The sequence below is a fragment of the Peromyscus eremicus genome, chromosome 2 (genome assembly GCF_949786415.1).
Source record: "Peromyscus eremicus chromosome 2, PerEre_H2_v1, whole genome shotgun sequence".
Lineage (NCBI taxonomy): Eukaryota > Metazoa > Chordata > Mammalia > Rodentia > Cricetidae > Peromyscus > Peromyscus eremicus.
The window spans coordinates 87097577-87112260 of NC_081417.1; the positions used below are offsets into that span (position 1 = coordinate 87097577).

The window sequence follows — 14684 nt, forward strand, 5'->3', positions numbered from 1 at the left end:
ACATTTTTTGTACTAATCATTCCATTGTTGTGAAATACATATATTTCCAAACAACATATCTTATTTCCCAATTCTTGGCTCTTTTACAAGATAAATTATACTATAAATACACTCCCTGCAACATTCTTGCTTTCTCTTCTCAATGTTGTTTTTAGGGGACTCCATACTGATCAAGCTGATGAATAGCTACAATTCATGCATCTTCCACTACTGCAAAGAATTCTATGAGAATATAAATAGACTGTAATCTAGCCATTCTTATACTGACAGACATATGGCCATTTCTAATTATTTTACTTTAATAATGTTGCAATGAGGAATCTGATGTGTGGCTTTGGGTGAATTCACATAAGCTGTTCTTTAATCTAGTCCCAGGAGTGGAATTTCATGCTTGTCTTTAAATATCACATTTTTCTTAAGCTTCATTTCATTTTAAATAATTATTAATTTTTCTGGATATATATTATCTCAACAAGTGTATGCATTAAGCTATCTCCCTATTGTTGAACATCTAGAATTTTCTTCCATTTTGGGGAACTTTGCACACAAGTCTGGAAAGTAAAGAAATACTTTTTTAGGTCCTATATATATATATATATATATATATATATATATATATATATATTAATGTCAAGACCAATTTACCAATTGAACCAATTTAAATTCCTTGGGAGGATTTCTATTGTTAAAAAAATAGAACAATCTGCTGTCAATCCTTTTAAGAGTACAATTAAACATAATTTGCACTAGGAAAAAACCCAAAAAGCAAAAAGCAAACAAACAAAAGACTAGATCTATAACAATTTGAAGAGTTTTTTCAAACTCTCTGAAGCCTGTATGTTGATATCTCTATTGCATAAGAAATATTGTCCTTCTCCAGAAAAACATGGTATATACTCACTCATAGGTGGATATTAGATGTAAAGAAAAGGATAACTAGACTACAATCCACAGCCCCAGAGAAGCTAGCTAACAAGGATGACCCTAAGAGGGACGCATGAATTTCCCTGGGAAGGGGAAATAGATGAGATCTCCTGGGTAAATTGGGGGCTGGGGGAGGGGGAGAAGATGAGGGGATAGGGGATGGGAACATGAGGGATCAGGTTGGTTGAGTTGGGGGTGGCATGGAGGGGGAGAGTCTTGATAGAGGGGGCCATTTTTGGGTTAGGGAGAAACCTGGTACCAGGGAAACTCCCAGGAATCCATAAGGATGATCCTAGCTAGAACTCCTAGCAATAGTACAGAAGGTGCCTGAACTGGCCTTCTCCTGTAATCAGATTGGTGAGTACTTTAATTGTCATCAGAGAGCCTTCATCCAGTAACTGATGGAAGCAGTGAAGAGATCCAAAGCCCAGCACTGGGCTGAGCTCTGGGAGTCAATTTGAAGAGAGGGAGGAGGAATTGTAGAAGCAAGGTGGGTCAAGATCATGATGGGGGAACCCACAGCTGACCTGAGCTCGTTCAAGCTCATTGACTCTGGATCGACAGCTAGGGAGCTGGCATGGGACCAACCTAGGCCCTCTGCAAGTTGGTGACAGTTGTGTAGCATGATCTGTTTGTGAAGCCCCTAACAGTGGGATCAGGACCTGTCCTTGGTGCATGAACTGGCTTTTTGGAACCTATTCCCGGGGCTGGGATGCTTCACTCAACCTTGATGCAGAGGGAGGAGCTTGGTCCTGCCTCAACTTGATATGCCATGCTTTGTTGACTCCCATGGGAGGCCCGCCCCTTTCTGAACTGAGGTGGAGTGGATGGGTGTGGGGGGGTAGACAGGAGGTGAGGTGAGGGAACAGGAAGGGATGAGGGAGGGGAAACTGGTTGGTATGTAGAATAAATGAAAAAAATTCAATAAAAAAGAAAAAATCTTTAAAAAAAGAGAAATACCGTCCTTCTCTTGGTCCATCTGTGTTGCTGTAATAAAATACCCAAGGCAGAGTCCTTTATAAAGAAATGTTTTATTTAGCTCATATTTCAGGAAACTCAAGAGCATGATTGGCATTTGCTTGCTTTTAGGGAGAGTCTCACAGTAGATGGCATTAAAATGGATGGGAGAACATTCAAGAGTAGCCAGCAGCACATACAGAGAAAGGATAGGACTCATCTAGCAAGGTGCTCTCTTGGGAGCTCCCTGTGAGAGGAAGCACACACCTCCATGACAAAAGCATCAGTACTTCTTAAAACATGGTCACTTCCCACTGAGCACCATCTCTTAAAAGATTGCACCACCTCCATACTGCTATTCTGAGGGTCAAGACAGAACAGGAATTCCTAGGTAGACAAACCCTATCTGAACTCTAGCATTCTACCCACGGCATGTAACATTACCATACTTTGCCTGGTAAGTTCATAAACCAATTCTGCTTGGCATCATCAAGTGCCATTTGTTTTAAACCACCACATAGTAAGAGTTCATGAAGTATCAGCAATATGCCAGACACCAGAGATAGAAGAAAAGTTCCTGGTTGTTAGGAAAACAAGTCTACAGAGGAAGGCAGGAACAGAAAGGCCTTTTCAGTAACATGTGCAGCAAGAAGTGTTCATATCGTTTCAAATATTAAGTAATGATAAAGCCAGGTGGTGATGGTGCCCACCTTTAATCCCACTACTCAGGGAGGCAGAGGCAGGCAGATTTCTGTGAGTTCGAGGCTAGCCTAGTATACAGAGTGACTTCCAGTGCTACACAGAGAAACTCTGTCTCAAAAACAACAACAACAAAACCAAAAAGAAAGAAAGAAAGAAAGGAAGGAAGGAAGGAAGGAAGGAAGGAAGGAAGGAAGGAAGGAAGAAGGAAGGAAAGAAGAAAAAAAGAAAATAAAAGAAAGAAAGAAAGAAAGAAAGAAAGAAAGAAAGAAAGAAAGAAAGAAAGAAAGAAAGAAAAGAAACGATAAGCTTTTTTTACCAAAGAGCTTCGAAGAATGAACATTCTCAGGGTGGTGAAGGAAAAAGTCTATTAGCTGTATATAGGAAATTATACATGCGTGGAAAGTGGTAGAATCTGAATGGTAATGAGTATGGGAAAGAGCTGAGAGTACTTCATATTTGGTAAATTAAAATATCAAGACACATGATTTTAGCAGTTGATCTGACAGCACAAAGAAAACTACAAAAATTCTCCTCCCAAACATTTTATTACAAAAACTTGATATTGCATACACAGCAAACATTCTGCCTTTTTTTTTCTGTAACTGTGTGAACTGCAGTGCTCGATTTAGCAGCACACAGGTGTTTTAGGTGTGTGTGCATGTGCATGTGTGTGTGTGTGTGTGTGTGTGTGTGTGTGTGCATTTGAGGATGCATGCAGACACATGTGCATATATGTATTTGGGAGTGTGTGTGTGGAGGCCCAGAGGTTAGTATCAGATGTCCCCCACCAGTTTTTTTATTCTTTGAAATGGGGTCTCTCACTGATCCTCTAGCTCACTGATTTGGCTGTATCTGCCTGTCTCTGATTCCACAACACTGGTATCACAGACATACACTGCCATACGTGGCCCTTTATGTGAATTCTGGGATCTGAACGCAAGTCCTCATGCATGTACAGCAAACACTTATGGAACCATTTCCCCAGCCCTAGCTTAGGCACATGAGCTTGAAAATAATTATTAATACAATCAAGTGCTTTCTCAAATAACAAACTTGAACATTGTCCAGTGGCTTTCATTATAAATAGAAATTTTAGAAAATCTGAAAAATATTTAATTTTTTTCATAAAATGGCTTTTAAAACTAAAAAAATTGACTTACAGGTAAAACTGATTGTAACATTGACATAGGCTTGCTTTCCAGCCTGTTGTTCACGTTTCTAACACTGTCAACTTGTGTAAAAAATTTTGGTTTTAATTAAACATTTTTTTTTTATTATGAGTGAGTGCTTATATATGCTACAACATGCAGTTGGAGCCAGAAGACAACTCTGTGGAATCAGTTCTCTCTTCCACCTTTACTGGGGTCCTGTGACTGAACTCACATCTCCAGGCTTGTGCAATAAGCACCTTTACCAGCTGAGCCATCTCACCAGTCCTAGCTTAATTTTGAAGATCTAACTAAGCAAGTCTAGCATGTATGAGGCCCAGGGCCTGATGTCCAGCACCATAAGAAAAATCAGTAAGACAAAGCTAACTATAATTGTTTTATTTACAATTGCCTTCAAAGTTTAGTTACAATAGAGCATTTGATTTTTTGGAACATGTCTTACATTCCTGCAGAAAATTAACACAATCAGTTGTGATAATACAGTGGAGATGAGATGTCTTTATAGACTTTCACCAGAAGCATAAAAATACTTTATGGTTTTAGTGATATTATTCCTAGTGTGCTGAGTTTGTATACATTTTTTTTCTCTTGAAGCTTAATTTGTTTAGTTTCCTGGCATAATTATTCTATTATCTTAAAATACTCAATTTATATACATACACAGACATACGCCATTAACTACTTAAGGTTTGATTGTAAAGTTAAGGACAGAAAACTATAATTTCATATTCCAGCATAATCAACTGAAATATAATTCCTTTTTAAGGTGGTCTCATGTAGCCTAAGCTGGACTAGAATTCACTATAGAGGCAGGATGACCCTGAACTCCTGATCCTCCTGCCTTCACCTCCCAAGTGCTGGGATCACAGATGTGAGCTATCATGAGCAGCTGAGGTAGAATAAATTGATTCAAGGTTATAAAGTTCTCAGTACAAAGAAATGACAGACTTCTTGCAGCCTCTTTTTCAAAACACTCCTTGGATGTTTAATGGGATAAGCAGACAGTATTTCATTAAACATGGTTTAACTGTCAAAACAGAGCCTCTTTAAGGGAACCTTGAAATGATAGAAAGATGCACTCTTGTTAGGGGTTACCTAATAAACATAGAATGTGTTCACTTCCAGAGTTCAGAAAGTCTTCACATGTGTAAGTCGGAAATTCAAAGGGTGTCAGTCTCAACATAATTTTGATAGAAATCCCAGTGAAAGGCAGACAGAAACAGTATGAACAAAAATACATGCTATTCTTTGTTTATTTGAAGTGCTGAGGATGGAACCTGGAGCCTTGTGCATGATATGCAAGAGCCCTAAAACTAAGCCATATCCCTACCCTAATATATATATATATATAATTTATTTATTCATTATGTATACAGTGTTCTGCCTACATATATCCCTGCAGGCCAGAAGAGGGCACCAGATCTCATTACAGTTGGTTGTGAGCCACCATGTGGTTGCTGGGAGTTGAACGCAGGGCCTCTAAAAGAGCAGCCATTGCTTTTAACCTCTGAGCCAACTCTCCAACCCCCAATAATATATTATAATACATATTTTCACCTCCAGTATGAATTTATTTTATGAGAAGGAATTGTCCTATGTGATATCTTCTCCCCAAGGGGTAGACACTCCTTTAATGAACCTAAACAAGATGTTGGTCAGTACATGAAGGATTCAAAGTACATGAAGTGAGCTGACAAGTGATCTTTAGCACTTACCTGAAGACTTCTAAAATCTCTCACTACATAAAAAAGTGAAACAAATCTACAATAGGTACAAATTATATACATTTATTAATAATTTTAAATAACACTCTTGTATAAATTCTTTCATATATTCAAATCATACACAAATTTAGAAATGCATCATGAAACCTAGTACAGTACACATATGAGACATGTTTTTAAATTTTGTGTTAGGATTTTAGTGACATAAATACAAATTTAATGTTTTAGAAACATTCCCTAATTGATTGGGCTGAAATTTAAGAGTACAGAGTGCTTATGCCTAGCATTAAAAGTTGACTAGAAGTCACTTAGCTTTGGGCTAGCTTGAATCTGAAGCTCTGGGCTCACTCCAGGGCTGCTGCAGTTTCTACAGGTGCATAAGTAACAAAGAAGATCCCCAATGCCTTTCAAAAATTATCATTCAAACCACTGACATTTTAGTGATCCATAACCTTTAGCCATTTGATAGTATTTGACTTCTACAAATTAATAACCATTTTTCTTGCTTCTTCCCATGGCTCAGCCAATGGCTCAGAGTGAAAGAGAAAGATGAATTAACCTTCCATCACCTCCCACAGCCCTGAACATAGACACCAAACCCATTTCAACTCCAAAATTACTTGATGTCAAAAGAGCAACAGACTAAAGGGTTTTCTCTCTCTCTCTCTCTCTCTCTCTCTCTCTCTCTCTCTCTCTCTCTCTCTCTCTCTCTCTGTGTGTGTGTGTGTGTGTGTGTGTGTGTGTATGGATGAGGTCACAAAGACTTCTGTTGCCCTAATGATTGCATGGGTTCTTTGAACTTATTCTGAATATTTTGTCAGAGAGTTTTCCTTGAGAAATACAGAAATTCAACTCCTGCCCACATACTACTTCAAAATATAAGAAGCCAGGGACAGTCAGTAGAACCAACCTTATGTTTACAAGCATAAAAAAAAATTAAAAAGTACAGGACCACAGTGAATGATCAATAATCAAGCTCCAATTGTTTCTCATCTTCCAAAACACATCCTGACGATCAGATAACCCAGATTAACTGGGAGGTCAGTGAGTATTGCTTTGATGATTAATGGTTCTGGGAATATTGGAACTAGAGTATAGCAATATCACTTGAGACTTAGATAATCTTGTTAAGAAAAACAAAACAAAACAAAAAAAAAAAAAAAAAAAAAAAAACAAGACAAAACCCCTATCCTCCCAGCCCATGTCTGCCCTGTTGCCCTCTCTTAAAATCCAAGTATTCCTGGAAAAAATGCACTCAAGATGTTGAAACAAATAAGAGATTATACTATCCTTTTGCCTTTTCTATAATGGGAAAGACTGTAGATAAGAGAGCCCGGAGAAGCAGTGTGGAGGTTGGTAGTGATCAAAGACCTGCTGGACACTGACTATAACATCCACCATCAGAAATGCATAGGGCTTACTAAGGTGAGCTAATGAAGATGTGAGCAAGCATCAGTTTATTCATAGCAAGTGATGACTACTTCTCAGTAAGATTCACATAGGTATTGAATTTTAAAAAGAACATGTTATCAATAATTAGACAAAAATTGTTCAAACATTAGACTTTTCAGAGGATGCCTGGTGCTGGATGGTGATGCCTCCAGAGACTGAAAACCCTGCATTGTGTTTTACAATGGTTTTCTACTCTAATTTCAAGAGGAGATTGCCTCATGGTTGATCTTTAGAGCAAAATTATTTCTATAAGCAGAGTTCTGTGGTCACTAAATAATGTTATTTAAAACACATTTTAAGGCTATACTTTTTCATCATTGTGAAAAATTAGTATGACCTAGGAGCCATACTTGATAAACATAATTTATGGTTTAATTTCTGTGTTATCTTTGAAGATCTGTTTCAGGGAATCTCTATTCAGCCAGAATTTTGACTATTTGACTGGCTCTGAGACTCCTACAAACACGCTTCATTTATTTATTGGGTAAACATTTGTCTAACAAATGTTTGCTTTTTATCTCCTTACCTTTTATTTTTGGCAGGAGATGGGGTATCAGGGAGGCAATCACTGTGCACAATGCTTGGAATTGTGTGGTGCACAGTCACCACACACCTGTGCTGCAACTGCTAGGGAAAGCACCCCCCACTACAGGAATTTATTCATTTTAATGAACTCTAATTGGCAGTTTTGCCTTTTCATCATTAATTCTGACTTTATATAGAAATCCTCATGTGTTCTTTCTACAAAGTCATTTGTAGCTATGTGGCCCTGAATTGTGCCTGCAAATCACACACATCTCTCTCTCTCTCTCTCTCTCTCTCTCACACACACACACACACACACACACAGACACAGACACACACACACGGGATGGGGAAGCACACTTGGGAGCACACAAGGGCTCTATTAGAAGCATCCACAAATGGAATCTTCATTCCAGCCTTCTAGGGCCCATGGCTAGTAGTTTTATATGTTATCATATAGCCAAATGACTATGCTGTAGACGTGAGAATTGATTCCAAGCATAAAAATGATGTGCATTGTATAGCCCTGAATGATTTAGCTTCTTTATGCGTCAGTTTCTTCATGTATAAAATGGGTACAAGACTGCTTCCTTAGGAGGCTATGGTGAGGATCAAAGAACACAAACAGAAAAGTGTTTTGTAAATGACAAAGGACAATAAAAACACTGGTCTATTCTGTAATTCTGAGGATTAAACCCATAGATTCCTATGCTAGGCAAGCAATCAGCCACTTGTAAATTGTTTCAGTACAATGAGATGCAATGTTTACTTTAATAAAGACAGCCACATATGCAGAGCACCCTCAGGTTACCTACGGATCCTCTAGTCTACAGTCATTTCCAAACCCTGAGAAAAAGGTGGGGGTCTCCTACAGAGGATGAACAAACTGTATGTTTTTCTCTCTGAGGAAGTTAAGTCTGAGTTTCCTAGGTCTAGTCTTTGTTTTGTTTTTCCCTAACCACTTCATAGTCTGGGCCACCTTTCTTGGCTTGTTTCATCCACAAACTGTCGATGCATAACAGATGAAAGAAGCAGTACTTGGCCTCAGGGGAAAATGGCATCAGAAAGCAAGGACTAAATGCACACTCAATCAGAGTAATCCCTGCCCAGACAAGAAGATGGATGAATTCTAGCACTGAAGGAGCCAAACATACCTCATGATTCATGGGTGATAGGTTACGTTCAAATGTCAGAGGCCTTTATTTTGGAGGTTATGGGAAGTACATAAATATTTCATGGGCATAAAAATGAGGGGCCCCAAGTAATGTGATGGCTTTTCTTTTTTAATTTAAAATTTCTATCCTTTGGAAGACTGTCTTTTACATTCAGGAAAGAAGTCTTTTTCTGAGGATGTTTACACCAAGCAATGTAAAACACACAGAGTGGCTAATTAGATGAGTGTCTAGAGAATGCAGCCTGTGTCCCAGCTTAACAATTACAGATTTAACATCTATTGCTTGAATCTATGGTAGGTCAAAAAGCATATGACTCTAAGGTGAGGGAGGAAAGATTAGAAACATTTGACCTCTTATAAATTTCAAGTGTCCAAATAGGGACTAAAAATGAATGATGCTCACCAGAGTCCCAGCTCTAGCAATATTGCCACCTAATTTACAGTATTTTCACCAATTTCCATATCTTCTTTTTACAACACGATTAACTGCTATACAAATAAAGTCTAAATGATAAAATAGGACATGATTTTTTTTTTTTTTACAAATAGATACAAGTACAATGTTGAGCAGGTATGCTACATTAACTATGTACACCTTGTTTCTTTAGAGGCAGGAACCTCCCCTGAGGAGGACCATCAACTTTCTGCTCTCTGGGTGCTGTGCCTGCCCTCACCACAGAGGCTTATCCTGTGCTTCAATCCCATCCTTGAAGGAGACTCACGGGAGGAAAGCCAAGCCCTTCTACAGATCCTCTTGGGACTTTTCTGCCCATAGTTTACACTGAGCCAAGATTGTTTAGTGTGGTATAGCCTAGACACCAGCTCTTCCTCAGTTATATCTTTTAGTACAGAAAAAAGAACATAATCCCTGCCTCTCCTTCAAAAAACGTGTTCCCAAAATGGAGATGAAGTCTTCTATCAGTCTTCCCCCTCCACATCAACATTCTGTCATGGCTGGTGAGATGAACACTTTCCCAGCAGTCCTTTGAGAGGCTGGGTAGACTTGGACTACTGTGTGGGATTAAGCCTTTCCATACACTCATGTGGTTTGCTACAAAAATATACTTTACTTCATGTCCTCAATGATGATGAGTGCTTCAGATCTTCATGGGGAATTAAGAGCAACAGATAGGCTAAGCGCATTGCAGTTTGTACCTGAACAGTTCATTTGCACGAGGCCTTTCTCAGCAAACTCTACCCAGGCTATGTGTGGCTGGAGGGCAGATGCATTTTAGTGAGCACTGTGTTCTGACAATCCAGGAGGACAGCTCAGCTCCTCAAGCTTTGTAGTTATGAATAGGTGTCGTCAGGGTCAGCTGCCCATTGGGAGCCACTTCATTGCCATCGTCCTCCAACAATCCTGACACATCTGCATTGGGGATGCTGTCATGGTAGCTGCTGAAACTGATATTGTCTTCTTTCAGCTCGATGGTCCAAAAGGGAGCATTGAGTTTCCGGTTTTGGTACTCTCTGTACATATACACAGCTCCTACGAATCCCATTAGCAGCACTACCACAATGATGATAACTGTCAAAATGATGATGTTAAACTGGGTCCATGATACATCAGCGAGAGCTGAGGTGCTGTTTTCAGAAGAGCTTACTGAAAAGATAGTCTGCAGGGTTGTGGGGGCAAATGTACTATTTATAACAAGGGTGGGCACTGATGTGGTCAAAGAGGCATTGGAAACCAAAATGGTAGAACCTTCAGGAGTTGGAACAATAACTTCTGAAAATAAAAACAGAGAATGAAATGTAAAAGACAAAATTATCTAGTTTTGAGAAACAATAAAAGAAATACACATGATAGTGGAAGTTGATGTGGGATGTTGACATGGGATTCTGCTTAGGGTAATGTAAGTTAAAAATAATTTTTAAATAAATATAATGATAAAATATGGGGTCTGGAAAGCTCACTTATTACAGCTAGGTTTGTTCTCCAATGTGTATAACACCCATACTGAAACTTTAGGAAATTCTAACACAGGAGTTTTCATTCCCTCCTTATTCACTGATAATCACAGACATTTCTATAAAGGCAGTAAATGTGTCAACACCAAGTTCTAAATTACATGGTTAAAAATGACAATTATTTGACCTAAAATATATCCGATATAATCTGATGGCATTTCATGAAGATAAAATTCTCCTCAAAGGAAGTATAAAAATCTATTCCCCCTGCCAAAAAAAAAAAAACCAGAATTATTTTTGACATCAGAGTTGATATCAGCCAAAAGAGAAAAAGTTTTTCTTGAATTCCACATGTCAAGTTCTCACTTTGTGTGTATTTGGACTGCTTTATAATCAAGGAACTACATTTTAGACTTCTACTCAACAGCTTAACTCAATGGAAGAATGGCAGCTTTGGACCAGGTCAGGAATGTATTGCAACAGGTAAGTCAATCTCTTAGAATTGTACATTTTTCATCTGTTAAACATGGGTAAAAACGTCTGTTTCACAGAGTTCTTGGGAAGACTTCAATGAACATTATAGGTACTCAATAAAATTATTATAAAAATAATTATTATTACTTATCACCACAGTCTACTACATCAATTAACCTAAAAACAGGCAAAGTTTGGATTTCTTCATGGCTAACAAAAACCATCAGTCTTCTTGGTACTCATTGGTCTGGACAAGGTATGCCTCCCACATGGTGGAGTACAGAGTTACAGCATTTCTAGCTAGTGATGTGGCTCAATCGGACCACTGTAGTACGAATATCAAGAACATGAGAGAAAAATGCCAGAGGCCACAGACCAACTCTACCTCAGTTCAGTAATCAGTGTGTATTAGAATATCACAAGGAGTAGTTTGTACAAGAACAGGGTCTAATAATCCGTAAATATCCCTAGCTCCTCCTGAATTCCTGACTTAACCCCTCTAAATCCTCACTGAATTCCTTTACAAAAAACATTCTATTGTATGAATGGCTTTTTCTTGTAAAAATCAAAGGGAATATTAATAAGATTTCATCTACTTCAATGTCAGCCCAAAGTGTGAAGAAGCTAGAATGAACTCCAGTTTCCCAGATGCAACTTCTAAGCAGACTATAGGTCCCTCCCTGGAAAGGCCTTTGATGATCATGGAAATGATACATCAAGAAGCAAAGGAAAAGAACTGACAGGACCTTTCATGTATAACAGACAGACAGAAGGGATGAGCACACTCTGTCTCACTGTCGCACCAATCTTGTCTTAGTCTTCATATTTCTAGAGTTGATGCTCAGGAGACAACCAGAAAGGGAAAGAAACCTTTTTAGCCAAATACCTATCAAAATTTAATTCTAGAAACTCCTCTGGTGGGACTAGAAGGTTTACAAAGCTAATGGCAGCTGTCTATAAACATTCAATGCTGGCATAAGACACTAAATGTGTAATCTTAGGAAGAGTTTTACCTTGCTTGATGCAGTTTTTCTGGAGGTCTCGAACATAGCCTTCTAGACAGTTCTCACACCGGAACCCAGTGGTGTTATGGACACAATTGATGCACTCACCACTCTCGGGTTTGCAAATCTTTGGAGTTGTAGTTGGGTCCACATGGCCATGACATTCGCACCGTGTGCAGATGCTGTCAGAATTGTAATAGCCATTTTCACATTTATTGCAGTTCTGTCCTGTGTAACCATCTTTACACTGGACACAAGTAGGCTCCAATTCACCAGATTCTAAAATAGAAAGAACATCAATTAATTTAGTAAAGTCTCAAGCTACATTAAAAAATAGTAAATTATTTGTCCTCCAAACATTTTTACAAATCCCCCCTGGTATCTTCTCTCACTCAACGTTAAGAGATATATAGAAGTAATATTCTAGATAGTTTATTACCTTTTCAGCCTATTGAAGGAATGGTGGGCCTGTTCAAAAAGCCTATTGAAGTAGAGGGTAAAAGAAATATGCTTTCACCAGATGTGAAACTGTGATACATTGTCACTGAAGTAGTGTGTGTGTGTGTGTGTGTGTGTGTGTGTGTGTGTGTGTATTAATGCACATGGGCAACAATATGCATATGTATGTCAGAAGACAACTTGCTGGAGTCCTTTCCATTAAGGGTGTGGGTCTGGGAATCAATGTCAGGTTGTCAGTTTTGCTGGTCTGTATCTTTACCTATTGAACCATCTCATAGATACTTACATGGTTTTTATTTTATTTTATTTTTCCTTCTTCTGTGGCATGAAAGACTACAAAATATGGTTGAAGCAAAAAACTTTCTCTATCTCTTTCCTCCATAAATGTTGACACTCCTAGGTCTTTTGTTTTGTGTAGTACTAGGTATTAATACAAGGCCTCTCCCACAATGTGAGCTATACCCAGGACCATTACTCCTAGATTTCTATGCTTGATTTCTTTCACCTTTCACTCTATCCATTTGTCCATGGGTGAGTTCATTCACTTGTACAGTTAACAATGGAAAATGTGTATCTCCACTCCATTTTCCTGCCTTAAATTGCAAACTGTATATGATATACAAACTGCCTGTATACCTGTGTCTACAAACATTTCAAATTTAACATAGATGACTGTTCTCAACATCTTAGTGAATGGTCCCAACATCCATCCACCTGCCTAGGTCCCAAACTTGAGAACCAACTCTCAGTACTCCATCTCATTCCCACTTTTGAGCAGTTAGCAATTAATTTCAGTGACACTTTAGCAGATTCTATACTAGTGTGACTCTACTCCAGTGCCACGCTCTGGGTTAAGGCTGTCATCATTTCTTACCTCCAGCACTCTCAATACTTCCTAAGGCTCTTTACTGAAGTACACTCCTACAGTCTCTATAATTTTCACAGTGAATCTGAGTACACATATTAACACCCTAGAGAAGTTGCTTCAATTCTAATGAGCTGCCAGACTAAGTGAAAACTTAATAGAATTTTCTGCTGAAAACATCTAAGCCTTGCCTACATTTCCTAGCTCTTATCATTTCTCTTCCCACTCCATCATCTACTTTGTTTCAAGCTTAACAGATGGCTTAGGAGTACTCCCAAAGATTGCCTGTTTTCCTCTCTCTGAAATGTTATATATACCGTTTCATCAACACACAACATACTCTGTAGCCGGAGGTTTTTCTGCGCCCCACTTGGTCCCACTGTCACTTATAAATAATCACTCAGAGGCTTAATATTAACTACAAACCATTTGGCCTATTGCTCAGGATTATTACTAACTAGCTATTACATCTTAAATTAACCCATTTCTATTAATCTACATATTGCCATATGTCTCGTGGCTTTATCTATGTTCTATTATATCTTGCTCCCCTGGCTTGCAGTGTCTCTCCCAACTCCACCATTCTTCTCCCTGTATCTTTGCTTGGATTTCCCACCTGGCTATTAACTGTCTTTCCATAGGCCAAGGCAGCTTCTTTATTAACCAATGGTAGCAACACATATTCACAGCACACAGAAAGACCATCCCACAGCAATACTCTTGTCTCCTTACCCCTAATCACTTTGCAAATTTAAACTGCCGAAATTAATTCACGTATCACTTCTCAGAAGCACAAAAGGTTGCACTTGATTCTCTGGGTTAGAGATACTGTATGTTCGGTTGAGGGGCTGGCCTGAAAATAAGAAGGGGCTGAAGCATGTCTAAAACCCCAGATTTTTCTCATCCTGAGAGCAGCAGGAGTATTGAGTGTCCCCCAACTTTGCTCAGAGATGGACTGTTACCTGGAATTTTAAGATGAAATAAACCCTTCCTCTCCAAGTTGCTTTTGGTAGTGGTGTTTTATCACAGTAATAGAAACCCTAACTAAGACACCCTATTAGTGCATCCACTGTATATAGACTGAATCACTATACTGAACTTATTTGTATGTTGTTTGTAGATTAGACACAGCAATTTCTTATGTAATCCTAGTTGAAGTTGTGTTACATTTATTTATGCTGTGGAATATTCATGTAATGATGCAAAGATGTGTTGCATTTGTTTAACTCTGTGAAGCTGTGTTACTTTGCCTGCCTAAAACACCTGATTGGTCTAATAAAGAGCTGAATGGCCAATAGCTAGGCAGGAGCAAGAAATAGGTGGGGCTGGAAGGCAGGGAGAATA

At 38.6% G+C, this 14684-nt stretch overlaps 1 protein-coding gene across 1 annotated transcript in view; it reads right to left on the reverse strand.

Moving 5' to 3' along the window:
* Positions 1 to 6195: 6195 nt before the first annotated feature.
* Megf9 (multiple EGF like domains 9) overlaps positions 6196 to 14684 on the reverse strand; it is a 103129-nt gene continuing 94640 nt past the window's right edge. Inside the window, exons 5-6 of the mRNA XM_059254467.1 lie at positions 12026 to 12295; positions 6196 to 10356 (exon numbers count right to left, since the gene is read on the reverse strand). Coding sequence (XP_059110450.1) covers positions 9905 to 10356; positions 12026 to 12295 — 722 coding nt within the window. The 3' untranslated portion in view covers positions 6196 to 9904. The remainder of the gene's footprint in view (positions 10357 to 12025; positions 12296 to 14684) is intronic.